This window comes from Anopheles merus, chromosome 3L, assembly GCF_017562075.2.
Source record: "Anopheles merus strain MAF chromosome 3L, AmerM5.1, whole genome shotgun sequence".
NCBI classification, from domain to species: Eukaryota; Metazoa; Arthropoda; class Insecta; order Diptera; family Culicidae; genus Anopheles; species Anopheles merus.
Window position 1 is genome coordinate 39,301,940 of NC_054085.1, and position 21,554 is coordinate 39,323,493.

The 21,554-nt window shown below is 47.3% G+C and overlaps 5 protein-coding genes across 7 annotated transcripts; 2 read left to right on the forward strand and 3 right to left on the reverse strand.

The window, feature by feature from the left end:
• The first annotated feature begins 396 nt into the window (after nt 1-396).
• Nucleotides 397-14,291, forward strand: LOC121598541 (major facilitator superfamily domain-containing protein 8-like). Of its 3 annotated transcripts, none has more exons than XM_041925544.1 (6): nt 397-634; nt 701-833; nt 12,125-12,336; nt 12,396-13,054; nt 13,136-13,855; nt 13,924-14,291. In XM_041925544.1, coding segments are annotated over exons 2-6 (1,758 nt in total). In that variant the 5' UTR covers nt 397-634; nt 701-832; the 3' UTR covers nt 14,090-14,291. The 3 variants fall into 3 exon arrangements, with proteins under 3 accessions (XP_041781478.1, XP_041781479.1, XP_041781480.1); XM_041925545.1 differs by having other exon boundaries at nt 710-833; XM_041925546.1 differs by lacking the exons at nt 397-634; nt 701-833 and adding an exon at nt 11,155-11,656 and having other exon boundaries at nt 13,924-14,290.
• LOC121598543 (nitrilase and fragile histidine triad fusion protein NitFhit) lies at nt 8,018-9,702 on the reverse strand. The gene is made up of 4 exons (XM_041925550.1): nt 9,514-9,702; nt 9,082-9,456; nt 8,505-9,012; nt 8,018-8,437 (listed from the first exon to the last, which is right to left on the reverse strand). Exons 1-4 carry the CDS (start codon nt 9,700-9,702, stop codon nt 8,088-8,090), a joined length of 1,422 nt encoding a protein of 473 aa, XP_041781484.1. The 3' UTR covers nt 8,018-8,087.
• On the reverse strand, nt 9,718-10,929 carry LOC121598545 (small nuclear ribonucleoprotein Sm D3). Its single transcript, XM_041925552.1, has one exon. It carries the CDS (start codon nt 10,821-10,823, stop codon nt 10,392-10,394), a length of 432 nt encoding a protein of 143 aa, XP_041781486.1. The 5' UTR covers nt 10,824-10,929; the 3' UTR covers nt 9,718-10,391.
• A 275-nt stretch (nt 14,292-14,566) lies between the features above and the next one.
• LOC121598542 (major facilitator superfamily domain-containing protein 8-like) lies at nt 14,567-16,595 on the forward strand. The gene is made up of 3 exons (XM_041925549.1): nt 14,567-15,099; nt 15,173-15,822; nt 15,892-16,595. The coding sequence occupies exons 1-3, from the start codon at nt 14,917-14,919 to the stop codon at nt 16,550-16,552; spliced, it is 1,494 nt and encodes a 497-aa protein (XP_041781483.1). The 5' UTR covers nt 14,567-14,916; the 3' UTR covers nt 16,553-16,595.
• LOC121599935 lies at nt 16,581-21,449 on the reverse strand. The gene is made up of 7 exons (XM_041928088.1): nt 21,197-21,449; nt 20,877-21,111; nt 19,803-20,697; nt 19,385-19,728; nt 18,253-18,443; nt 17,048-18,180; nt 16,581-16,983 (listed from the first exon to the last, which is right to left on the reverse strand). The coding sequence occupies exons 1-7, from the start codon at nt 21,349-21,351 to the stop codon at nt 16,637-16,639; spliced, it is 3,300 nt and encodes a 1,099-aa protein (XP_041784022.1). The 5' UTR covers nt 21,352-21,449; the 3' UTR covers nt 16,581-16,636.
• Nucleotides 21,450-21,554: the final 105 nt, after the last annotated feature.

Sequence of the window (21,554 nt, forward strand, 5' to 3'; positions counted from 1 at the left end):
ATTGCACTGGTGAGCACAAGCCAGGCGAATGAAAGGGGCAGAAAATAAGAGTAAACGACCGTGCAAATAAGAAAAGCTTCCTTGTACGCCATGAGCATCCCTCGAACACGTGCTCCAACACAGACGGTACTGCGAGGAAGAAAAAATCCTTTCCTTGCTGCATACCCGTACGTTTTCCACCGCTTCGCTCTGCTAATGGTTAACGTAAACTGTGGGCGCGTGAAGTAGAGGAAATCATTCCCGAAATGTTTTCCACCAAGACGCCAGCGTGGCGGCGGCTACATCATCCAACATTGACAACGGCTCTTCACCCGGGCGCATCGCAGTAGGCCGGCGTTGCCGGTGCCGAGCGATGGCAACTGAGTACGCCGATAGTTTGTACATGCATACAGCAGGGGAGCAATACATTTGCAGCCGCCAGCCTGCAGATAAGGGGCGCATGGTTTTATTATTTACACACCAGTCTGGTACGGACAAATGTGCGTGTGGGAAGCATACAGAAGTGGTACTACTGCGAACCAGTCAAGGACAGTGCTGTGCGCGGTAGTACAGTATCTGTTGAGCGCAGATTAAAGTGATGCGAAAATGTAACCAGAAAAGGCTATTCAATGTGATGCAATGTTTGGCACGAGTGGTAAGAGTTTCTCAAACCAGCAGTCGATAGCATGTCATTAAAGGAGAAACTTTTTTTTTTTTGGAGAATTTTCAGAACTTGCATGAACAACCATGCGTCTCCATCGCGTTCGGGAAATTAAACGACTTTCGTCGTAAATGAGCAGCTGGAGTTACTTTGTAGATAAAGAATCTATAAACAAGGTACACATCAAGCAGGAGTGAGTATTTGATTACTTTAAAAGACTACCATCACGCAGAATAAAGCGAAGAGCTCGCTTCGCCCAAAGTTTCCTGGAAGATCATGAAGGAAAAACTTTATCGGGTGGAACGAATTGATGTAACAAGGGTGCAATGATTCGATGGGAATGTGTTTCATGCTTGTCATCCGTGAAACTTTATTCTAACTTTCTAACAAAAATGTATACCAATTTAAGGCGTATGTTGTTGCTGAACGTTGCATGCACGCAATTGTTAAGGATGTGAGAGGAGCTTGGCAATGAATTGTTGCAGAAGGAAGTTGCACAAAATTAAAGCCCCAACACGTACTCAAACTCAGAAATACTGCGGTGAATTATTCAGTAAACAATGTTGTAGTTGTACATAAATCAATTCTCCTATGATGTGAATTATGCCTTGGTCCGCTATAGAGAGTATTTACAGTTTTAACATCAAATATTCATTCAGTACAGCGTTCACATGAATCGGCTATTTTTGCATAATGTTTGCCCTTTAAACACAACCCATCATTTGCAGTGGTTTCAATTACGTACGCCCTCTTTATTCATTTTGTCGAATTTATTTCGTAATGAATGACCAACAATTGTGTGCATATAGAATCATGATTACAATTTTACGGTTCTCAATCATACTGTACAACACCATACAATTTCATTGACTGTGGGAAGCTGTTGATTTCATTCCGAAAACGCATCATACCGTTCTCGTTCGCACGCTCATTTGGGCACAAGTTATCCATTAGACGTGCTTTTTCACGTCAAACATCACTCCGTGTGTAGTGAAATGCATTTGTGATGATTCCCAAGTGTAGAATTGAAATATAATCACTGTTGAGAACTATTTCATACCAAAGTTTAAATGTTGCTGGTACAGTGTGGCACTTGAACTTTTGAACAGGCTCAACACAAGTGTGATACGATTGGAGCAGAAGGGCAGTGGGTTATGGTCCTTTTTTTGTGTGCATGGTCCATTCCACATCGTTGTGCCTCTCGTCTCTAACGAATGTGAAACCAACATTTGGTAGATTGCATTTGAGTGTGTGTGTGCGTAACCAGTTGTGGGTAGGTTTACAGTTCTGAGTTGCTCTCAGTTCGGCAGTCAGCCTTGCCGTTTCTGGCCGTACTGATGTGCTTTCAGGAACGAGTTATGCAATTTTTCTATATTTCTGTGGAGATTCTATGGAACTAATCGTTTCAACGGCTTCCTCGAGTGTAGTTTTACAAATCGTTTTGAGTGTGCGATGTATGTACAGCAACTCTGCAATGTGTAACCATGCACTAAACAACATTTCACTGACCTGATGGTGACCTTTCGATGGTCGTCGTCTCTATACCACCGACTTTATCAATACAGTGAAAGCGCATAAATGTATAAAAAGCAGTTTAATATTATTTTTTTAAAGTTGTCCTTCATCTGTACTTAAGTGTGTGAGTAATCATTGCACAAAAAGTTGAAATGTAAATTCTAAATCGAATACATTGCTTCAAATGCGGATCACTCCACCTACACAACGCAAAAGCTGCAAAACGTGTTGACGCTATTACGGAAATCATGGAATATATTATGGACCAAACGCTAAACGAGAGCCAATCGGCATTGCGACAACGCTCGATGGGAAAGTAAATATTTATCGCAGGTAATTTATGTATTTGCGTATTTGAATGAATTTGCTGCATTAACCTGTCCACACTAGCTCCATTTGGCGGGATCCTGGACAAATATTTGCTAGCTAAGGCCAGTTGAATCGATGCTATTTTAGCAAACCGGCAAATCCACTCCGGAGCTTATGCGGATGAGGGGAATGTTGCGCATCTGGGAGCAAAGAGCGGAAACGAAACTTCAACAAAAAACCATTTGGGATGCTATTTGAAAGTGAAACATTTTCCAACGAACGAGCCGTGGCAAAAGATGGTCAATGGGACGATAAATGATTGATGATTGTTGAAAAATGGGAAGAATATTGGTGGAAAGCGTATATAACAGTGGAAAGTTGAAGTATTTTATTTTTCGTAGCCGAATGATTGCAAAAAGGCATTAAGGATCTTTACAGTTTACGTCATGATAAAAAGCAGTAAAAACAACATTCAATTGTATAACGCTTATATCATCGCTTTGTTCATCGGCCGAGTTTCTATATCAGCTCAAATCTGTAGTTATTCACACTTTAAAGCAAATCAAAAGCATTATAGATGGTATGATAACTACGACACAAATACGGATAGCATTTAATCACAACGAAGATTCTATTGCAAGAAAAAAAGTGAAACAGCACCCGATTGCCATTATCTAGGGCAAGTTGTCAAATTAGCATTCGGGATGATAAATATTCAATAGCAAATTAGCCAATGGTATAGCTCCGGTGTGAGCTGCAAATCAAACCCAGCGAAAACGCATCGATTAGCGAAATTAAATTTGTGCTTTTTACCTTTTTATGGTGATGTGATCGCGCTGTTTATGCTACTGCCCCGTACGTTTTCAGGGACATAAAAACAAAACTTTTGCCTTGCCCAAACATCGTGACATGGGTTTGAATTCGGGGAAGGTTCTTTTGAATCAGCTTTGCTGCTTCTTTCCATGTTTCATTCACCATTGTGATTTGTGTTGTTGTTGGGGATGGGTTGGATTATCGATTACGTACAATATCAACAGGGTTATTTTTTTGCAGACGTTGCACACAAAAAGGGAGAGAGCGAGATTCATAAAGCACTGATCGCTATTTGCGTATGCAGAAGAAAGTTTACGGTGTCTGCATGGGGATATTTTTGCAAAAAATCATGAACATTTCACACGCAAGACCTCGACACACTGAGCATAACATTTAAAGAAGCCTCCTTTCTGTGGGCCTTTACTCAAGAAAATATCGATACAGCAGCGTAATAGTTTGATGAAGAAGTCATTTTAATGGTGGTTTGGTGTGTTGCTTGCAAGAGTATTCGGTGTACATATTTCTTCCTAGTTTCCCTATGCTCCTTTACTCCCGTTCAACTACTTTCACAAGTAATTGTTCGACTCAATTCAAGTTTAAATGGAGACATTATCAACCATTCGTTGTGCCTTTTGAAAATACCGTCAGCTCATTATCTCTCTGATGAACGGTTGTCGAGCAGACAAAGATATCCGGTTCATTTTTGCGTTCATTTAAAATGACTCTTTCTCCATCAATTTACCTTTACATTACAATATCTATCGTTTAATCGATCATGCGAGTTTGGAGTTACTGCAGATGCACCACCCTAATAGCTCTTCGGCTATTGAGGTAAGAAAGATCTTGACAGCAATTAGGGTAACTGTCTCTTTGGCAAACAAATTCTTCCTCCCCTCGAGCGGCTTACAGCTGTCGATTAGGCACACTGTTGATCGACTAATCGAAGGAATTATTCTTCCTCCTTCCTGCATTACGCCTACCATCGCATACAATGTGTCCTACCTACCGATCGGTTCTCTCCACGCCGACAATCGATCGAAGCAAGAAAGTACAGTGAATTAATTATTTCATTACATTCAATTACCGCTACACAGTGGCAAACGTTGCCGCTGTGTCTTTGGCGGTCCGGGAGGCTAAAGAAGTGCATAAAATGCTTGCAATTATCCGTACCCCCGGTGCGCTTCGCTTCGGTGTTTGCACCCTGTGTCTTTATTTGCAACTGCACTTTTCCTCACACTGGCCACGGTTCGTTTATCATCCTGTAAAATGCACAATTAAATGCAATTACTGTGCCATGTGCACAGTCACCGACCGGCCCACTGGACCAGTGCAGCTCGGTCGAAAGGAAAGCGAGCAAGACAAATGTGCAAGGCCAAGAAATGGAACTGCAGGCTTGGCGGTTCCATCTATCTTGAAACGATTATCGGTGACAGTGCAACAGCAAACAGTGCTGCCATTTAAAAAGCGGCCTCATTATTTAACGCTTCTCTTAAGCGTGCCTGCAGTGTTTGAATGAAATGTCACAAGACGACGCAGGAAGAAAATTTAATTAGACAGTATCGCTCTGCCCGAGTTCGAGCGGGTTAAAATTAATCGCCTCAAGCCTGAAGCGTTATACGCATCAACATCATTGCGGTAAGCACACATCTTCCCATCATCACGGTGACTTCCTGTGTACAGTACGATTATGGATGTAAATTATTTTAAAGTCCAATGTGTTTGCCGACCCACGCAACGCACGACCAGAACCGAAACCGAACCAAGCAAAGCAAACAGTTTACCGAGGAAACTTGTAAGGGACGACGACACGGTAATTGTGCGTAAAACGCATGCATCCTCTGCCTACCGTTTGCCTAACTTGCCCTTCTGCCCTACCCGGGACCACCGAACGACGGGGAAACTTAATTTCCAAACAGCAAAAATAAACAACGCCGCTTATTAGCCAAAAGTTTTGCCAACAGCCGTTTTGAAAGCTCCTTCTCAAACGGATCTCGTGGCTTGGGTGGAAACTGAAACACGAACATGAGAAGTGTTTGTTCTCGCCTGGCGGAAAACAATGGGTGTCAAGATTCAGATGAGAAGGCAAAAGCGCTGTCTTTTTGGTAATCTATGTGAAAGCTTTTTCCGGCGACTGGCTCCTTTGAAGGTGCTTAAAACAAAAACCTTACTTCGCTCCGCTACTCGGGTCACCCTTTTTCAGTAGCAAAACGAGTGTGGTATATTGGAACGAAATATTACACCACAAAAACACTGTCCTCGTGGCACATGGTGTGACGCAAGTCATTATATGTCCGCTCCGTACAAGACACACAGGATTTTCGAAATGTATCTCTCTCGTCGGTTGGGCCGCACATGTGGCGTTCGGTGGTGTATTGACCCCGGTGCTTCCCGGAAAGCCGCGTCCCCGTCGTTTATCACATTATCGGTTCGATTGTAAAGCGATAGCCATTGTTTATCTCCGGTCTGCCGATGTGATACCTGTGGCACGGCGAGTGAAAGCTCTCACCTGACCCGGGTCATAATTCTTCCGCATACGGGTCTCATATTGCCCGGATCAGATTAGCTAGGTGCTGCTGGCTGGCCTTCGAATGAACGACACCGTGGGCCAAATTGCTCGGGTGAGATTTTCCATACCTTTTCGTAAAACGGACGTCGCACACACCGCGTGGACGGGGCCCACCGACCGGCCAGTGTAGTGGTAACTTTCGGTTCGAAAGATTTGTTATCGGGTGGTGGATTTTGGCGAGCAGAATTTATGGTTATTAAACCAGCCCCCAACGGTCCGGGACGGCTTCGGCGTTGACCATCATCACAGGGTTTGCGGTTTTTCGGGCACCGAGGGCACACTGGTTGGTTATTAAGTTGTTTATGAAATCCACCCCGGAAGTAGGCAACACCGGCAAAACGGTGCAGTGACGCAGTGAGCCTACAAAGGCCTGGCGCCCGGCCCACTATCCCGCACCACCGTTCGAGCGCGCCGTAAATTTTGTCTGGATGACGTTTTAATTACTAGTAGCCTAACCTAATCATTCGGTTCCTTTGTTCTGCATGAGGGAATGATGAATTTTACCGACAGAAAAACGGCTCTTTACACGCCGGCGATCCGGTCCCTTGGTATGGCCTTTTAGCGTGATGATGGATTCGCCAGCACCAGGACCTGCTCGGGTAAAAGGGGCTCACAGAGCAACTTCACCGAGTAATGACCAGGACTGGCATACACACAAAAGACAGTTAATGCGTAGCGACGACGAATCTTCGCTCGGTTTATCTTCCCTTTCCCCAAAAGCCCTGGGAGCTTCGAACACGAGCACTACGGCACTGTGCCATGCGTAATTTTATTAAATTTAAGACCAACATTGACCGTAAACATGCGCCCCCTCTCCTCCCGTCGCGGTGGTTGTCATGGTTGATGTAGGGCGATATCTGGCATGTCTTCGTCCACAGCACTTCACTTTGCGGGACGTCTGGCGACTGGGAAGTCTGGCATGATTACTGTGTGTTCATGGCGAATGTAAGCCACCAATATTCATCCCAACCCGGGTATGGTTTACCCCCACGTTTTCCAGTACGAAACTTAATTCTCTGTCTCGAGTATCTTCCGCACCGAGGAAGGTAAAGTTTTCTAAGTTGTTTATTTTGCTACGCTCACTTAACTTCAATCTTCCGGTGGCGCCCAGTTGTGTTGTCCTTTCGTTGAAACACGAGGTGCACAATGCTGGAATACCCACCGGCAAAAGATGACTGCTCATGGTGGATACATCTTGTCATTGGAGAGAAAGACACACACACATACACACAAGTGCCCAGAGTGTTTCCTAATCGAACCTTTGTGAATGTAAATTAACAATAACCTGTACCGTAGCCGTTGTGGACCATGTTACACACTGGCCGGTCGCTCGTAACCGACATCCCGTCTACTGGAAGGATTAGGGTTGAGTGTAGAATGCTGATGATTTGGATTAATCTATTTAATCATGATTTAAGTCTGCTATCTACAATATCCGTTAACAAGTTGTGCTGAACGATTGCTTCTGGGAAGGATTGTTGGTGTTGGAAACAGCGATGAATTTGGGCTTGCTGTGTAGGGAAGACAATTTGATTGCTGGAATTCAATAATCGATTTACTACAATCACCAGTATACACAAATACTTTTTACCATTTTTCTTAAAACACTTAAAACCTCAGAAAACATTGGCGAGGGAAAACTGCTTATCCACATGAGGGAAATACCATCGGAATAGAAAATACGAAACCTACCCCATTGTTGTACACTGGCAGCACCGGGAAAACCATCTGTTCTGCGCTATCCTTTCCTAAATCGATATCAATAACCGCTGGCAAAGGGATTTGGCGTGCAAGGGCAGAATAAAACTTTTCGGTAAACAATGATTTATGCGAACCCTCCAACAACGCACGTAGGATCTTCGTCCGAATTCAAAACATCAATTAATCTAATCTTTTCCTTCGCTTTTCTTTGGCCGGGGGAAAGCTTATTCGTCATGATAAACAGATTCCCCGTGTATCCGTGGTGTACCCGTGCCACCCGGCCCGACATGAATAATTCGTCCTTAATTATCGTGTAACCCGGACTCCGGCATTGATTGGGTTTGGCGTATCAATCAGAACCAAACGTTAGGGCCGGCGAAAAGGTACCGTTTTATCCATTTCGGGTAAAATTATGAACGCTTGGGTAAATGTTTCGTTAAAATTTAGAATGAAAATCTAAATTGATTTCAATATGCATCGCTTAAGCCTAATTTGTGTCCCGTTTTATTGGAAAATCATACCACCTTGCACAGTTTATCACACTCACAATCCCAATCGTGACATTTCCTCCCGAAAGCGGATTGCTTCTGCAGCCATTTCTGCGACGGGTCGTCGCGGCCGTTCCGGTTCCTTATCGTGTCGGTTCAACTCACCATAGATTTGATCATTCTCGGGAAAGTCCCCAACATGGCGCGGCATCACATGACAGTGCACGTGGAAAACGGTCTGTCCCGCGTCCGGGCCGTCCTGTACCGTCACGGTGGACGAAGTGGCATCGTACAGCCGCTCTGCCACCTTTTCCACCTTGCATACGGTCTGGAAGAAATCGTTTATTTCCGCCGGGCTGAGATCCGGCAGCCGAGCGGCGACACGTTTCGTTGAAACTAGAACATCTGGAAGATAGGAGAAGATAATTTTAACATGCTGTTATAATAGTAATGAAATTAATCAAAAACTTACGTCCGGGCACAACACAGCGAATGTTGGTGAAAGCGAAACAGTGTTCCGATACGTAGAATATCGTTTCAGGAGGAATTTCTATACCTCCGAACGAGAAATTTTCTTTAGCTGTAGCACCACTGGCGTACGGAAGGCCTGCTCGCGTCGAAAGGTTGTAAACATCGTCCCTCCGGTGCTCGAAACATGGCATATTGGCGCGCACACTTTGCAGCTTGGCAAAGTCCAACTCCGCAACGACGACATCCAGATCCTGATCGTTGGCTTCTCCTAGGATGGTTCCCCATGGATTAACTACCATTGCGTGGCCATAGCTCTCTCGCTTCTTGTTGTGGAATCCAATTTGAGCGGCGGCAATTACGAAGCATTGGTTTTCGATCGCCCTTGCCCGCAGCAGTACCTCCCAGTGAGCTCGTCCGGTCGACACAGCGAAGGCTGAAGGATAGGTGAGGATTTCGGCACCTTGTTTCCGCAAAAGCGTGCTCGCTTCGGCAAAACGCATATCATAGCACTGGAAAAATGGTAACAGTTTACATGTGAGACGAATGAATCAATTGAAATGTGACTAGTTCACACTTACAATCTGCAAACCTATCCGTCCGATGGGTGTGTCAACCGGCGGTATCAATGCCGGACCCGATCGGACTGTTTCCGACTCACGGAATTTAAATTCCGGTGTAATCACGTTGAACATGTGCAGCTTGCGATAGCTTGCCACCAGCTCGCCGACATTGTTGATCAGTATGTGAGTGTTGTAGATATTCTTCACCTGCTGTCCCGATTCCGTTTCCTCGATGATGCTTTCGTGCACGCCACCGAACGAAAGCCATACGTTTTGTTCCCGTGCCAGCGCTCGGTACCGTTGTACCGTCGGGCCCGTAAGAGGTTCCGACAGTTTCAGCGTTTCGTCCCGATGGGTTCCAACGTAATCGCAGCACTCTGGAAAGAAGATAAACTAAATGCTACTCGTCATAATCATTGGAGAAAGGGACGGGGGGATTCCTATGCAGACCTGCACATCGTTGGCCTTTGCCCGTTCGGTGATGGTTTGGATCTGGGCAAAGTTGTGTTGCTTATCGTTGGTGGAGCGCATTTGCGCAACGGCAATACGTGCCGGGGTTTGCGTAGCCATCGTTCGGATGTTGGTGGGTGACGATTGCCACAATACTTGCGCGACTCGTTTTCTCAGCAAAGAATACATGAAATATGTATCGTGTGCAGGCGAGGAAGAAAAGTGGATTTTATTCTTTCTAATTCACTGCTTATCAGATGTTGCTTGATTATGTTGTTATTGTTGCTGAGGGGTGAATGTTTGTGTTGTTGTACGACTGTTATACAACGTTTGACGTTCGTTCTGTTATACGATACGTGTGTCTGTTCCGACACAGCAGAATGTTGAAAATGGTCGCCAAAATTTTCGTAGAATTTTACCGCGTTCGAAGAGAGCAATTGTTTGCTTTTCTTTTATCATGCTTCCAGCCCTCTTTTTTTTCGCCGAAATTCACCAATTCGTAAGAATGTTTTCATTTGAAAGGAGCATACCTTTATCTTCCCCTACTATTACATTTCGCTAAAGATCCACAAAGAAAACGGAGGGTTTGGGTGTTTCATTGAGTTCGATTGTATTCACTTCACTTTAATGCAAATTACATTTCTAGAAAGTTTTCTAATGAAGGATGTGGTTATCCTACACACTCGCCGCATGTTACATTTCGTGTATTTTCACTCCACCGGAAAGCTACCCGTCCGGACGTCTTGCCTCCTAATCGGCATCATTTTCTTACGCTGTATGGATGCAAATGTTGTGGCGAGCTCCTGTCTGCCGCCTGCCGAGCTCCTAAAATGCTTGCTTACAAACTAAAGGGTAGAAGTAGTGTAGACGAAATGTTTCTACAACCCTCCGCGTCCACGGCCGGAAGATTGCTGTCCTTGCCCTTGCCATCCTCCTTTGTTACCGCCTCGACCACCTCCTCCGCCGCCACCCGCTCCACGACCTCTGCCACGGGCCGCCTGTGCTCGCAGTATAGCCGACTTGCCACGTCCGGCAGTGCCCGTCTTGGCGCCCTGCTTCTTAAACATGGGCGCGTTCTTCAGCATGTCCGGCAGTATGAGGAAGCGGATTTTCGAGCCCCGGATGTACACGTTCTCCAGATTTCCGACGCGTCCGTCCCGGTAAGTCACGGTGATCTGCGTCATTTGGCAGTTCATGTTGTCCTCGGCTTCGATCAGCTTTCCACGGTACACCTCGCCGGTGATGGTCTCGCAGGTCACCACATGGCCTTCGGCCTCGTGCAGCACTTTGATTGGTACGCCAATAGACATGGTTTTAAGTGAAAATTACTGTTTCCACGCGAAAATTACGACTCTGTGCGGGGACTGTTGATGTTGTTGGTAGCGGCAAAGTTTGACAACTGCTCATGCTGCCTGTGTTTATACGGTGGTGCTGGTCACTTGGAAATACGCTGTGTTTATAGGCCATGGTTGTAATCTAGGCTTTTGCGCACAGATGGTGTTCCTCATGAAATGTAAGCCATTTTGCGGAATTTTATAAATGTTGTTGCTTTATTCAACTAAGGAGGTAAAAAGGTAATGTTTGGGCAGACTATATTCTCCACACAGTCAGTCAACAGTGAAATCGTCATGCCTATGTGAAATGATTCAGTAAAATAAAAAATATGTATGTGAGGCGGTGAGAAAGATCTGGTTGCCGCAGTGAGAAGAATTAGTGCTCGAATGAGCGGCAACGATGAGAAACTGCCCGATTTAAGCGAAATGTGTCATTGTTGTCAAAACGATCGCAGGCAGCTGCTACAAACAAACAATTTTTATTGTGCTAACAATTTCTTTGTTGAAAAATAGTGACCAAAGGCCTGTAAACAGTCGGCAGCGCAAAGGGAAATATGTGGTGAGCCTGCCGCCGTGCATTGACCACCGCCACTATGCAGGGTTATCTGCGACGCGATTAGATAACGGCGCAAAGTGTCCGATTTAATGTTATCAATAGGAGAGCCTTCTTCAGTTTTATGTAATTTTGGGACCTGCCAGGGTATTCCGCTGGCTTATGCTTTCGTGTGAGAAGTGGTAACGCGGTGCGTCGACCGGACCGGAATACAAACTATTTGCGCGAACGCATTTCAACTGGAACGTGGCTTAGGGTAAGTGGCGAAGCATCGACCTGAAGACTATGCGGGGAGAGTTATGACCGATGCACTTTACAAACAAAGTGAAGAATATTTTAGTTTATTTAACAAGTTGCTTAAAAATGAAACCGTTCTTGGAAAGGCAAAATCACGCACGTTTGGTATAATATTCTCGAGTGATATTAATACCCCCCGTTACAACTCTCAGCTGATAGGAGCTGCAACTATTTATAGTTGATATCTATTTGTAGTTTGAACCGTGCACTGCCCAACGTTCCGTTAGACAAAGAGCGTTGGGTTCGTTTTATGTGCGCATACATGTGAAACAGGCCAGACGCGTGGTGCAGTTCAGGCGGTACACGTAGCATTGGATTCAATTCCGTTCGCTTCACAACAATTCGATAGCAATAGTTTGCAAAGATCGACAAAGATCGGAGTAAATAGTCCATACGAAGGGGCTAACATATGCTTTGTCATCGTCAGTGTGTTCAGCAAACGGGCAATTATCAGCAATGGAGAGATTAAAGAACTGTTTACTCAAAAAACCATCCAAAAACGATCTGGACGATGGACTGGAAACGGCCGCTGAGTACACGGAACGCTGGACGTCGGTGCGAATCATCTACTACACCATGTTTCTCATGTCGCTCGGATTCAGCATCATCCTCACGGGCGTGTGGCCATACCTCGACAAGGTATGTTAAAGAGGAACTGTGCCCAAAAACGACTTTACTGACAACATTTCCACAACTAGCTAGATCCTCACGCCGGCAAAGAGTTCCTGGGATGGATAGTGGGTGCCAATCCGGTCGGCCAAATGATCTTCAGCCCGCTGGTCGGATGGTGGGGCAATCGGCTTGGTTCAATCCGGCTGCCCCTGCTCTGCTCGCTGGGGCTATTTTCCATTGCTAGCGGCATCTACGCCTGCCTCGAGCTGTTCCCAACTGATCAAAAGTATTGGATGCTGTACTCGCGCTTCCTCATCGGCGTCAGCTCGTCCAGTGTGGCCGTGTGCCGGTCGTACCTGTCGGCGGCCACCAAGGTCAAGGAACGGACCGGTGCCGTATCGATGGTATCGCTCGCGCAAACGCTAGGATTTATCGTGGGCCCCGTGCTGCAGGGCGCCGTAACGATGTTCGGCGAAGATGGACTGCCGCTGGTGAAAAACAAATTGCACCTCAACATGTACACGGCCACTGGGTGGATAAACGTTTTGATGGGAATTTTGAACTTTTGTCTGTTCCTGCCGTTCGTGTTCAAAGAGAAACGAATCGCGGCCCTCGAAGCCATGAAACAGCAGGGCATGCAGTCGGAAAAGGAAACGTGGAAATCGATGAAACCGGATTATTTATCCGCCTGGACGCTGATATCTGCCTTTTTCATTCTGGTGTTCAATTTTGTGTTTCTCGAAACGTAAGTGTACGGAATTCTGTGTCCTGTGAAGATAGTCAGCGCTTTCCGCTAACGATTTTGTGTATCCTTCCCCCCCCTCAGACTGGCCACTCCGTTGACGATGGATATGTTCGCGTGGACGAAAGCCGAAGCCTTATATTACATGGCATGGATTATGGCAGTCGGAGCCATACTGGCCAGTGCCATGTTCCTGATGATTGATCCATTATGCAAGCGATTCCCAGAGCAGCAAGTTCTCATCTGGGGCGGCTTTTTCCTCATGGTGTTGGGACGCGCGGTTTACATACCGATGAGTGACACGCCCCCAAAGTTGGCACTTCCAGAAAATGCAACACTCGCGTCGCTACGCATGGAGGACGATGTGACGCCGTACGTGTACGGGTCGAATTTTACAAACGTTTGGTCCAATCTGACCAGGGTGGACTTTGACTACAGTGGACCTATTCCCACGGCGGGCACAGAAACGTTGGACGGTGATATCGACGCGCTAGGCTGTCCACCATCGCAGGAATGGTGTAAAACTACGCGCGGTATGACCATTAGCCAATTTCTGGTTGGCTATGCGTTCACGGCCATCGGGTATCCGATCGGTGTGACGCTGATTACAACCATCTTTTCGAAAGTGCTAGGACCGCGTCCTCAGGGCACATGGATGGGCATCATGACGGGCTCGGGGTGTCTATCGCGAGCACTGGGGCCGGTATTTTTATCTACAATCTACACCAAGTACGGACTATACTGGACCTTTGGCAGCACGGCGGTAATGATGGCGGCCACCATGATGTGGCTATGGCAAATGAGGTATTTATTTGAAATTAATGTAATTCCTTCTTGGGCGTTGTATTAACGTTGCTCATTTCCCTCGACAGAGAAAGACTAGTGCCGATCCCTTACGACGCAAGCTGTAGAGGAGAGGAGCTCGTGTCGGTGATCACGAAAGGAGATCAAGCGTCGGAAGAAAAAAAGACAACCGAAGATGGTGGCGATCAGCTTAACGGAAATTCAAAAGACAGCAGCACTCCCGGCGATAGCTGATCCCTTCGCGGAACGGCTGATCATGTAGCTGCAGGAAACGAATTGCTCAGTTTATACACATATATATTCTATTCAGCGTTAAGGAGCGGCGTGTTCGTTGTGATATTTTCCTCGTTGGTAAGCGAACAGTATACAATTAGGTAGCCGTTTTGTGAAAGCATTCAGCAGTGAATGAAACGAAATCGCACAAAAAACAGTCTCGCCGTGGTTTCTTATCTAGCCGTGATTTGTCATTCCGAAAAAAAACGCGTTTGCCTCCTGTCTCCTCGTCTGCCTCATGCCCGGGTATTGATTGTTGTGAGTATCAGTGCGGGGCGGCGTGTGTGCAATAATCCAGCCAGCTGATAAGTAATAGCACGGTGGTGGCAAACTGAAGGGCAAACACGCGGCCAAAACAAGTAGTTAGGCGTTGATTTAGCGCAAGCGCGAGCGCGCTGCATTTGCCGTACCGATGAGACTTGTGGCGCGTCTAAGCAAAACTGGTTCTTGACTTAGTGTCGATTAAACTGATCGCGCGAGCAGTCATGTGCGCTTCTAGCTCGCGTTTGCTTCCCCGTCGTGAGAATGCCATCCGTGTTTGATTTATTGGCGCGTATTGGCGGTGTGGGCAGTGAATGCAATTATTTTTTACTTCACCCTTAAATCATATCAGTGAGTGCTTTCTCCTTCAATTCAATTGATTGCAAAATATGACCGCCGGTTCTAAGTCGGAAGAACAAGTTTGTAGAAAATCGAATCGACGAGTTGCGCATCGCCTCGTGTGATACAGGGTTCGATCGGTGGTAGTCGAATGTACGGTGGTCATTTAGGTTTTGTCGTTCGTGACCATGGCATCGATTGGGAGTTGGTGGCGCGTGGTGCAAAACGAAAAGGACCGTTCGAGTGGGCTTGAGAGTGATTTTGAATATCGCGAACGATGGATCACAATACGATTGGTGTATGTGAGCGGCTTTTTAATGTTTCTATCGTTTGGCGTGGTGACGACTGGACTGTGGCCATACCTGCAAGACGTAAGCAGTCGGCGCAGCGATGATACCGCATAGTGCTACCGTTGCATAATGTAACCTTTTCTCCTCGATTCAGATGGATCCCACGGTTGGCAAGCCGTTTCTGAGTGTCGTATTTGCCGCTCCACCTGCCGGTCAGTTGATCTTTAGTCCACTTATCGGCTGGTGCTCGAATAGATTATCATCAATCCGCGTTCCGTTCGTGATACTGACAGCTTTGTTTGTGTTTGGCAATGGGCTGTACAGCATCGTGGAGCTGTTCCCCACACCGCACCGAAGGTACGTCCTACTGTTGGCAAGGTTTGTCTTTGGCATATCGACGTCAATCAATACGCTTAGCCGAGCGTACATATCGACGGCCACTAAGCTGTCCGAGCGAACCGGTGCCATATCGATGAGCTCGTTGGCTCAAACGTTCGGGCTAGCAGTGGGGCCCATCATTCAAGCGGCCCTATCAACCATTGGCAAGGAAGGATTAATGTGGTACGGGCTGCGGATTAACATGTACACGATGGCGGGGTGGATTTGTGCGGCCCTTGGCGTGGTGTACATACTGTTTCTGAATCCTTCCTGCTTCGTGCATCGTACTATCGCCGCCCAGGAAGCGATGAAAACGACCGGATTCAGCAAAGCGACGGATACGTACGAACCGTTGAAAATGTTCTCGATCTGGACGGTCATGATCGGTTACAGTGTGTTGATGTTTTTCTACGTGTCTGTTCAAACGTAAGTATGCACAAACATTCTTATGTCTCTTTCCAATACTCATTGCAATGCTTGTTCTACTTCTTTTAGCGCCCTTTCACCGATATCGCTCGATCAGTTTGGCTGGAGCCACGAGGAATCTCTGTATTACCTGGGCATCTTAATTACGGGCGGCACTTTGTGCTCTTGTGCCGTGTTTCTGCTGTTGCCTCAGTTATGTAAACGGTTTCAGGAGCACAATGTGTTTCTATTTTTCGCTATTGTACCACTGTTTATCAGTCAAGTGGTAATGATACCGATGGGTAGCAAATCAATTCCAATGTTAGATTCGTCGAATAATAGAAGTACGGGCGATGGCGGTGGCGGTGGCTGTCCAATCGAACAGGAATGGTGTAATTCTATTCCTCCCATTAATCAATACCAATTAACTATCTCATACACGATGCTGTGTATTTCGTTCTCGGTTGGAATAGCCATTAGTCAAACGATTCTTTCGAAACTGCTCGGCACCCGGCCGCAGGGCAACTGGATGGCGCTGTACACTAGCATTGGCGGACTAACGCGCATCATAGGACCGGCCTCGGTAGTGGTGTACGTGCGTTTCGGAACTTATTGGCTGTTTGGTTTGGGTGCGATGATATCGGGGCTGCTACTGATATGGATGTGGTGCTACAAAAGTCATCTGCGAACGACTAAAAAGATTAACCACGCGGAAGAAATGCAGCGCATGGCCAATGGAGTAGCGGAATGATACGGCGAACAGTCAGAACAAGAGAGGATGCGTTAATACAATTGCGATATTTATTAGAAAATCGATACTCGGCACCGGTATTAATCACCGATCGGTTGCTGGAATGTCGTTCCCCTGCATATTCATAGCTTCTTCTAGTGTGTTGGGCAGCTCGTTGTTTAGCGTTTCAGGAAATTGGAGTGAGGTTATTGCGGACGAGATGCCGAGACAGCCAAACAGTATCATCGGCAGCGGGGTCCACACTTTAGCCAACAGCGGTGTCTGCGGTGCAATCATCGATCCGATGCGTCCAAACATGGAGCAGGTAGACAGTAGGCTTTGGCGTAGATTGGTGGGGAAGATTTCCACAGTGTAGATGTACAGTGTGCCGAAGGACATTGTTATGCTAAGTTTGCTGAGCAAAAACAGAGTAAGGTGTAGGGCTGGAGCATCTGTAAGAGAGGAATACAGTTTGATTAAACACAGTATGGGTCTGGGGAAGGAATAGCTACGTACCAATGCCAGCAATAAATACGGAAATGATGCAAAACAGCCCACTTAGAACAAGCGTAGTGAAAAGTGTCTTTTTGCGTCCGACACGATCGAGAATAAGTTGCATCAAAAAGAACCCGGGAAGCTCGATGAGCGAGACAAGAATAAAGTTAAGATACTTGTTGCCCGACAGCGACACGGAATTGAGACTCAGGCCAAAGTACACCATAGTGTTGGTGAGCCAACAGAAGGAACAGTTGATGACACGCAGCACCAGCGCGGGATTGGCCAGTGCTTCGCGTAGCAGTTGTGCGTAAGTTTGCGTTTCTAGGGATTTAGCTGACCCACTCTTGGTCTCGATGCAGTTGAACCGTTCGAATGCGGATTGTGAGATGGTTTTACCATTCAGCTTTGCCGCCCTTTTCAAGATTGTAAATGCTTCATCTTTTCTGTTTTTAGACAGTAGCCATCGAACACTCTCGACCGTTGTGTAAAGGAACGGAAGCGCCAAAAGGCCGGGAATGTACAAAATGCGCAGCAGTACGCGCCAGTCGCGGAAATACATCGCCAGCAGTCCGAGGAGTGCTTCGCCGAAGGAAAATGCGCAAGAGATAATGTTGTTGCCGGTGACACGCATCTTCGGACCGACGAGCTCGAGCGCCAGAATGAACGCGGTAGTGTACATCGTGGAACCGATGACCGGATCGAGGAACTCCATCGCGATAAACATTTCGTAGCTAGTCGCAAACGAGCGTACCAACCCGAACAGTGCACTACCGGCGACACTCACCAGCAGGATCCATCTTCTGCCGAACCGATCCGACAGGTATCCGGCAATGGGAAGCGCTACGAACTGTCCCACGTTGTTGATCGTGCCCACCAGCGTAAGCTTCCAGTCGTTGTGCGCACATGTGATGTTAAAGTCACGCACTATCGTACTTTCTTCGGTCTGAAAAACGAACGCATCGCATGGAATAATGGCAGAAGTGTTGAAATCATCACTGGTACACTCTCCCTCCGGCAGGCGGGAGTCATTTGAGATGAATTGCAAACGTTGGCATCGCCCGTCAGAGTTCAATAATCCCGGCCAGGTTGCATTTAACCAGGGAGGATTATAAACTTCCGTGGCAGGATCTTCACATTCCGGTACTAAACATCTGTAAAAACGCAGAACAAATCACGATGCTGAGCGATGCTGCTCTCTTGCACAACACTGCACCTGTTCTAACCTGTACTCAAGATTCCCTGCCGTGAAGATGTAGCTGAGCGTAAAGAGCGCATTAAATATGATCGGCAGCACCATCAGCCCATACTGGCGCACCTGAAACCGCCCAAACTGACCGATCTCGTGCAGCACTCCGTCCAAGTCTACGTCGTCCTCGGCTTGCGGCATTACGAGCGATTGCAAACACACGTGCGATTACACTGTTTCTTCTTCCTGCCGGCTTAAATAGGCGACGCCAACTAGATGCGATTCGTCAGATTATAGGTCACAAACACACTCGGCACGAGAGTAACACTGTGCAAATCAACGGGAGAGATAGGCCCACCAGAGCACACGATTCGTGAGTTTTTTCACTCACATGAATGAAAGCTATTTTCGACTGACTGACTGTGTTGTGACAGAAACGCAGGGTCCGGCTCGGTTAGCGGCTAACGGCACGACTGCGCGTGCTCCGTTGCCAGCGTGAGAAGCGTCACCGGTATGCGTACAAGTAGTGCCGGTTGGAGTAAGCTAATATTGTTTTATTATCGGGAATGCGTTAATTGAATTTGATTGATTTCACTTTACACTCTCAAACTCTTAAGGAGACTCCCGCCACCGAACATGCTACCACTGCTCTGGACAGTTGCAGTGAAGAGATAAAGAGAGAGCGAGAAAGAGAGCATTATTGGCTGATTTGGCAAAAGGTTTCGAAGGATGGCCACGCCCGGCGCGATTGTCAGTGAGGAATTGCAAACGGCTCGGTGATAAACGCGGAACCCATTTAATGATTATCAGCTGCCAGAGCCACTCATTGACGCTGATAATGTTTAATCTTTTTAAATATGAAGTGATGCTTCCAGCGTGTTTGTTTAGATTTTAAATGAGTATGTGGTCGCCAACGCGGATCTTTGCGCGGGACTGGCATGTTCGGGTAGTAGTATCAAAGGTCGAGTCCTCGAATCGTAACTGTTGGAAGCGTACCAGCGTCATTTCCTTTGGATTGTTATCTAATTGTTGTATCATTTTATGAGATGATCGGATGATTGATTGACTTCCACAGGAACTGGCGATCCTGTTGTCATCGATGGAATTGACAGTGGCTTATGTGGCTAATAGCAATAATGATATGCGCGTAGCATATCCCCATTTTATTCTGAACGATCACTATCGAAACTGTTCGCTTTAAGATTCTCCGCCTCGCTGGCCGTGTTCGGTAGCCGAACATTGCCCGTTTCGGGAAATTCTAAAATGGTAAAGGCTGACAGTAGCGCAATCGACCCGAACAGCGTCATCGGCAGCGGTTTCCACACCTTGGCAAGCAGTGGCATTTGTGGTGCGACGATCGACCCCAACCGACCGATCATGGAGCACATGGAGAGTAAGCTTTGCCGCAGATTGGTGGGAAAGATTTCGGCCGTGTAGATGTACAGCACGCCGAACGAAAACGATATGGCCATCTTGCTGAACAGAAACATTGCCGTGTGGATCCAGCTGTCGTCTGTAAGGAAAGGCATAGTGAAGATATTTGATAAGAGGATGAACAATCAAAGTGTACGAAGCACAGTAATTCACCTTCGGGAATGGCTAGTGTGACCAGGCACAGCACTCCGCACACTGCCAGCGACACGAACTGTGTCATTCGGCGGGGGAATCGGTTCAGGATAAAGTTCATGCAAACGGCTCCAGGTATTTCGACCAGCGTGATAAGGATGAAGTTAACGTTCTTATCCCCGGCCAACGTGACGGAGTTCAGCGTCAGCCCGTAGTACACCATCACGTTCGTGAACCAGCAGAAAGAGCAGATTGCCAGCCGTATCGTTAGCCGCTTGTAGCGGAACACTTCGGCCAGCTGTTCGAAGAACGACGGATTGGCCGGCAGGTCGGGCGTTTCACGCTGATAGTCATTGGTGGCGAAGTACTTGAGCGTACTTTCCGACAACGTTCGCCGGTTAGCGGTGGCCGCTCGTTCCAGTATGACGATGGCTTCCCTGTTGCGGCCCTTCGACAGCAACCAGCGCACACTTTCGGCCGTCACCCACAGGAAGGCCAGGGAGACGAGCCCCGGTACGAACAGGGCCAGCAAATAGTGGCGCCAGTTGTGCACGAACATCGCAATGACGCCCATGGTAGCTTCACCAAGTGCAAACACGACCAAACAGAGGCTCTTCGCAAAGACACGGTGCTTCGGTCCAACGAGCTCCTGGCCGAGGATGAACGCCGTCGTGTACATGGTCGAACCGAGCAGGGGTTCCAAAAACTCGAGCACCAAAAACATCTCGTAGTTCACGGAGAAGGACCGCACGATGCCCAGGGTCGAACCCAGGCCGATGCTTAGCAGCAGTGCCCATTTGCGGCCGTAGCGATCCGAAAATAAACCACCAAGCAGTAGCGCCAGCCCTTGGGCGACGCTGTGAATCGTACCGACGAGAGTTATCTTCCACGTGTTCTCGTCGCACGTCAAGTTGAACTGAAAGCGGAACAAGAATAACAAAAGTAGCATGAGTGTTCCGCGTTCCGCGTTCGCGGCCGGCGAGATATGTTTTCGACCAATGAAAGCTGGTCATCACACATCGGGCGTTCGGTTCGCACCATCAGCTGTTCCGCTTGCCGGTCATAAAAAACGGCGCGCCCCGCAAGATCACTTACTTCATTCACAATCGTTGTGGCCGCTTTATCTTCATACACAAAGTCGAAGCATCGCGTGATAGCGGAGTGGTTGAAATCGGACGCTTGGCATTGTAAATAGTCGCCGGAGATGTTTACAAACGCTTCGTACCGTTCACACCCGGCCGGTTGGTTGCGTTGGTACGGTACGGCCGCCGGCAACCATTCGGTAAGGTACGCCGCATCGGTTCGATTCTCACACTCCGGGATGTAGCATCTTGGCAAACAAAAAAGGCACAAATTCCATTAATGCAATTTGATGCAACCCCAAACGCTCCATCCCCATCGCCCGTAGAGCTTACCTGTACTTGAGGTCAGCCGCCGTGAACACGTACGAAAGGTTGGAAAAGGCGTTAAACACGAGCGGCAGTATCATGAGCAGGAACTGCCGCAGCTGGAACCGGCCAAACGTGCCAATCTCGACGAGCACATCATCAAACGCTAGCGGTGGTGCCATCTTTTCGCACCCCCAAAACTGCTGTTACTGAACTGCTGAGCGGAACTGCTGAACCGTGGTGTGTGATGCCGCCACGAAATCTAATCTCAAACTGTACGCTCTGTCTGTAACGCAAAGGACACACGCTTGTTGTGCGCCAGCTAGCAGCAATCGCTCTTCTTTTGTCATTCGGTTTTTTATCACAGATTATGGCCGAGTACGAG

Bases quoted from the DNA above. Each gene is read 5' to 3' on its own strand.
- LOC121598541 (XM_041925544.1), top strand. The intron at 12,337-12,395 runs GTATGTTAAAGA...TTCCACAACTAG, and splicing joins TGTGGCCATACCTCGACAAG to CTAGATCCTCACGCCGGCAA. The intron at 13,856-13,923 runs GTATTTATTTGA...TTCCCTCGACAG, and splicing joins ATGTGGCTATGGCAAATGAG to AGAAAGACTAGTGCCGATCC.
- LOC121598543 (XM_041925550.1), bottom strand. From the start codon at position 9,702: ATGTATTCTTTGCTGAGAAAACGAGTCGCGCAAGTATTGTGGCAATCG. The intron at 9,457-9,513 runs GTCTGCATAGGA...AGTAGCATTTAG, and splicing joins CAAAGGCCAACGATGTGCAG to TTTATCTTCTTTCCAGAGTG. The intron at 8,438-8,504 runs GTAAGTTTTTGA...CCTATCTTCCAG, and splicing joins TCGCTGTGTTGTGCCCGGAC to ATGTTCTAGTTTCAACGAAA.
- LOC121598545 (XM_041925552.1), bottom strand. From the start codon at position 10,823: ATGTCTATTGGCGTACCAATCAAAGTGCTGCACGAGGCCGAAGGCCAT.
- LOC121598542 (XM_041925549.1), top strand. From the start codon at position 14,917: ATGGCATCGATTGGGAGTTGGTGGCGCGTGGTGCAAAACGAAAAGGAC. The intron at 15,100-15,172 runs GTAAGCAGTCGG...TCCTCGATTCAG, and splicing joins TGTGGCCATACCTGCAAGAC to ATGGATCCCACGGTTGGCAA. The intron at 15,823-15,891 runs GTAAGTATGCAC...TACTTCTTTTAG, and splicing joins TTCTACGTGTCTGTTCAAAC to CGCCCTTTCACCGATATCGC.
- LOC121599935 (XM_041928088.1), bottom strand. From the start codon at position 21,351: ATGGCACCACCGCTAGCGTTTGATGATGTGCTCGTCGAGATTGGCACG. The intron at 19,729-19,802 runs GTGAATTACTGT...CTTTCCTTACAG, and splicing joins CACACTAGCCATTCCCGAAG to ACGACAGCTGGATCCACACG. The intron at 18,444-19,384 runs GAATAAAATGGG...GAAACAGTGTAA, and splicing joins GTTTCGATAGTGATCGTTCA to TCGCACGTGTGTTTGCAATC.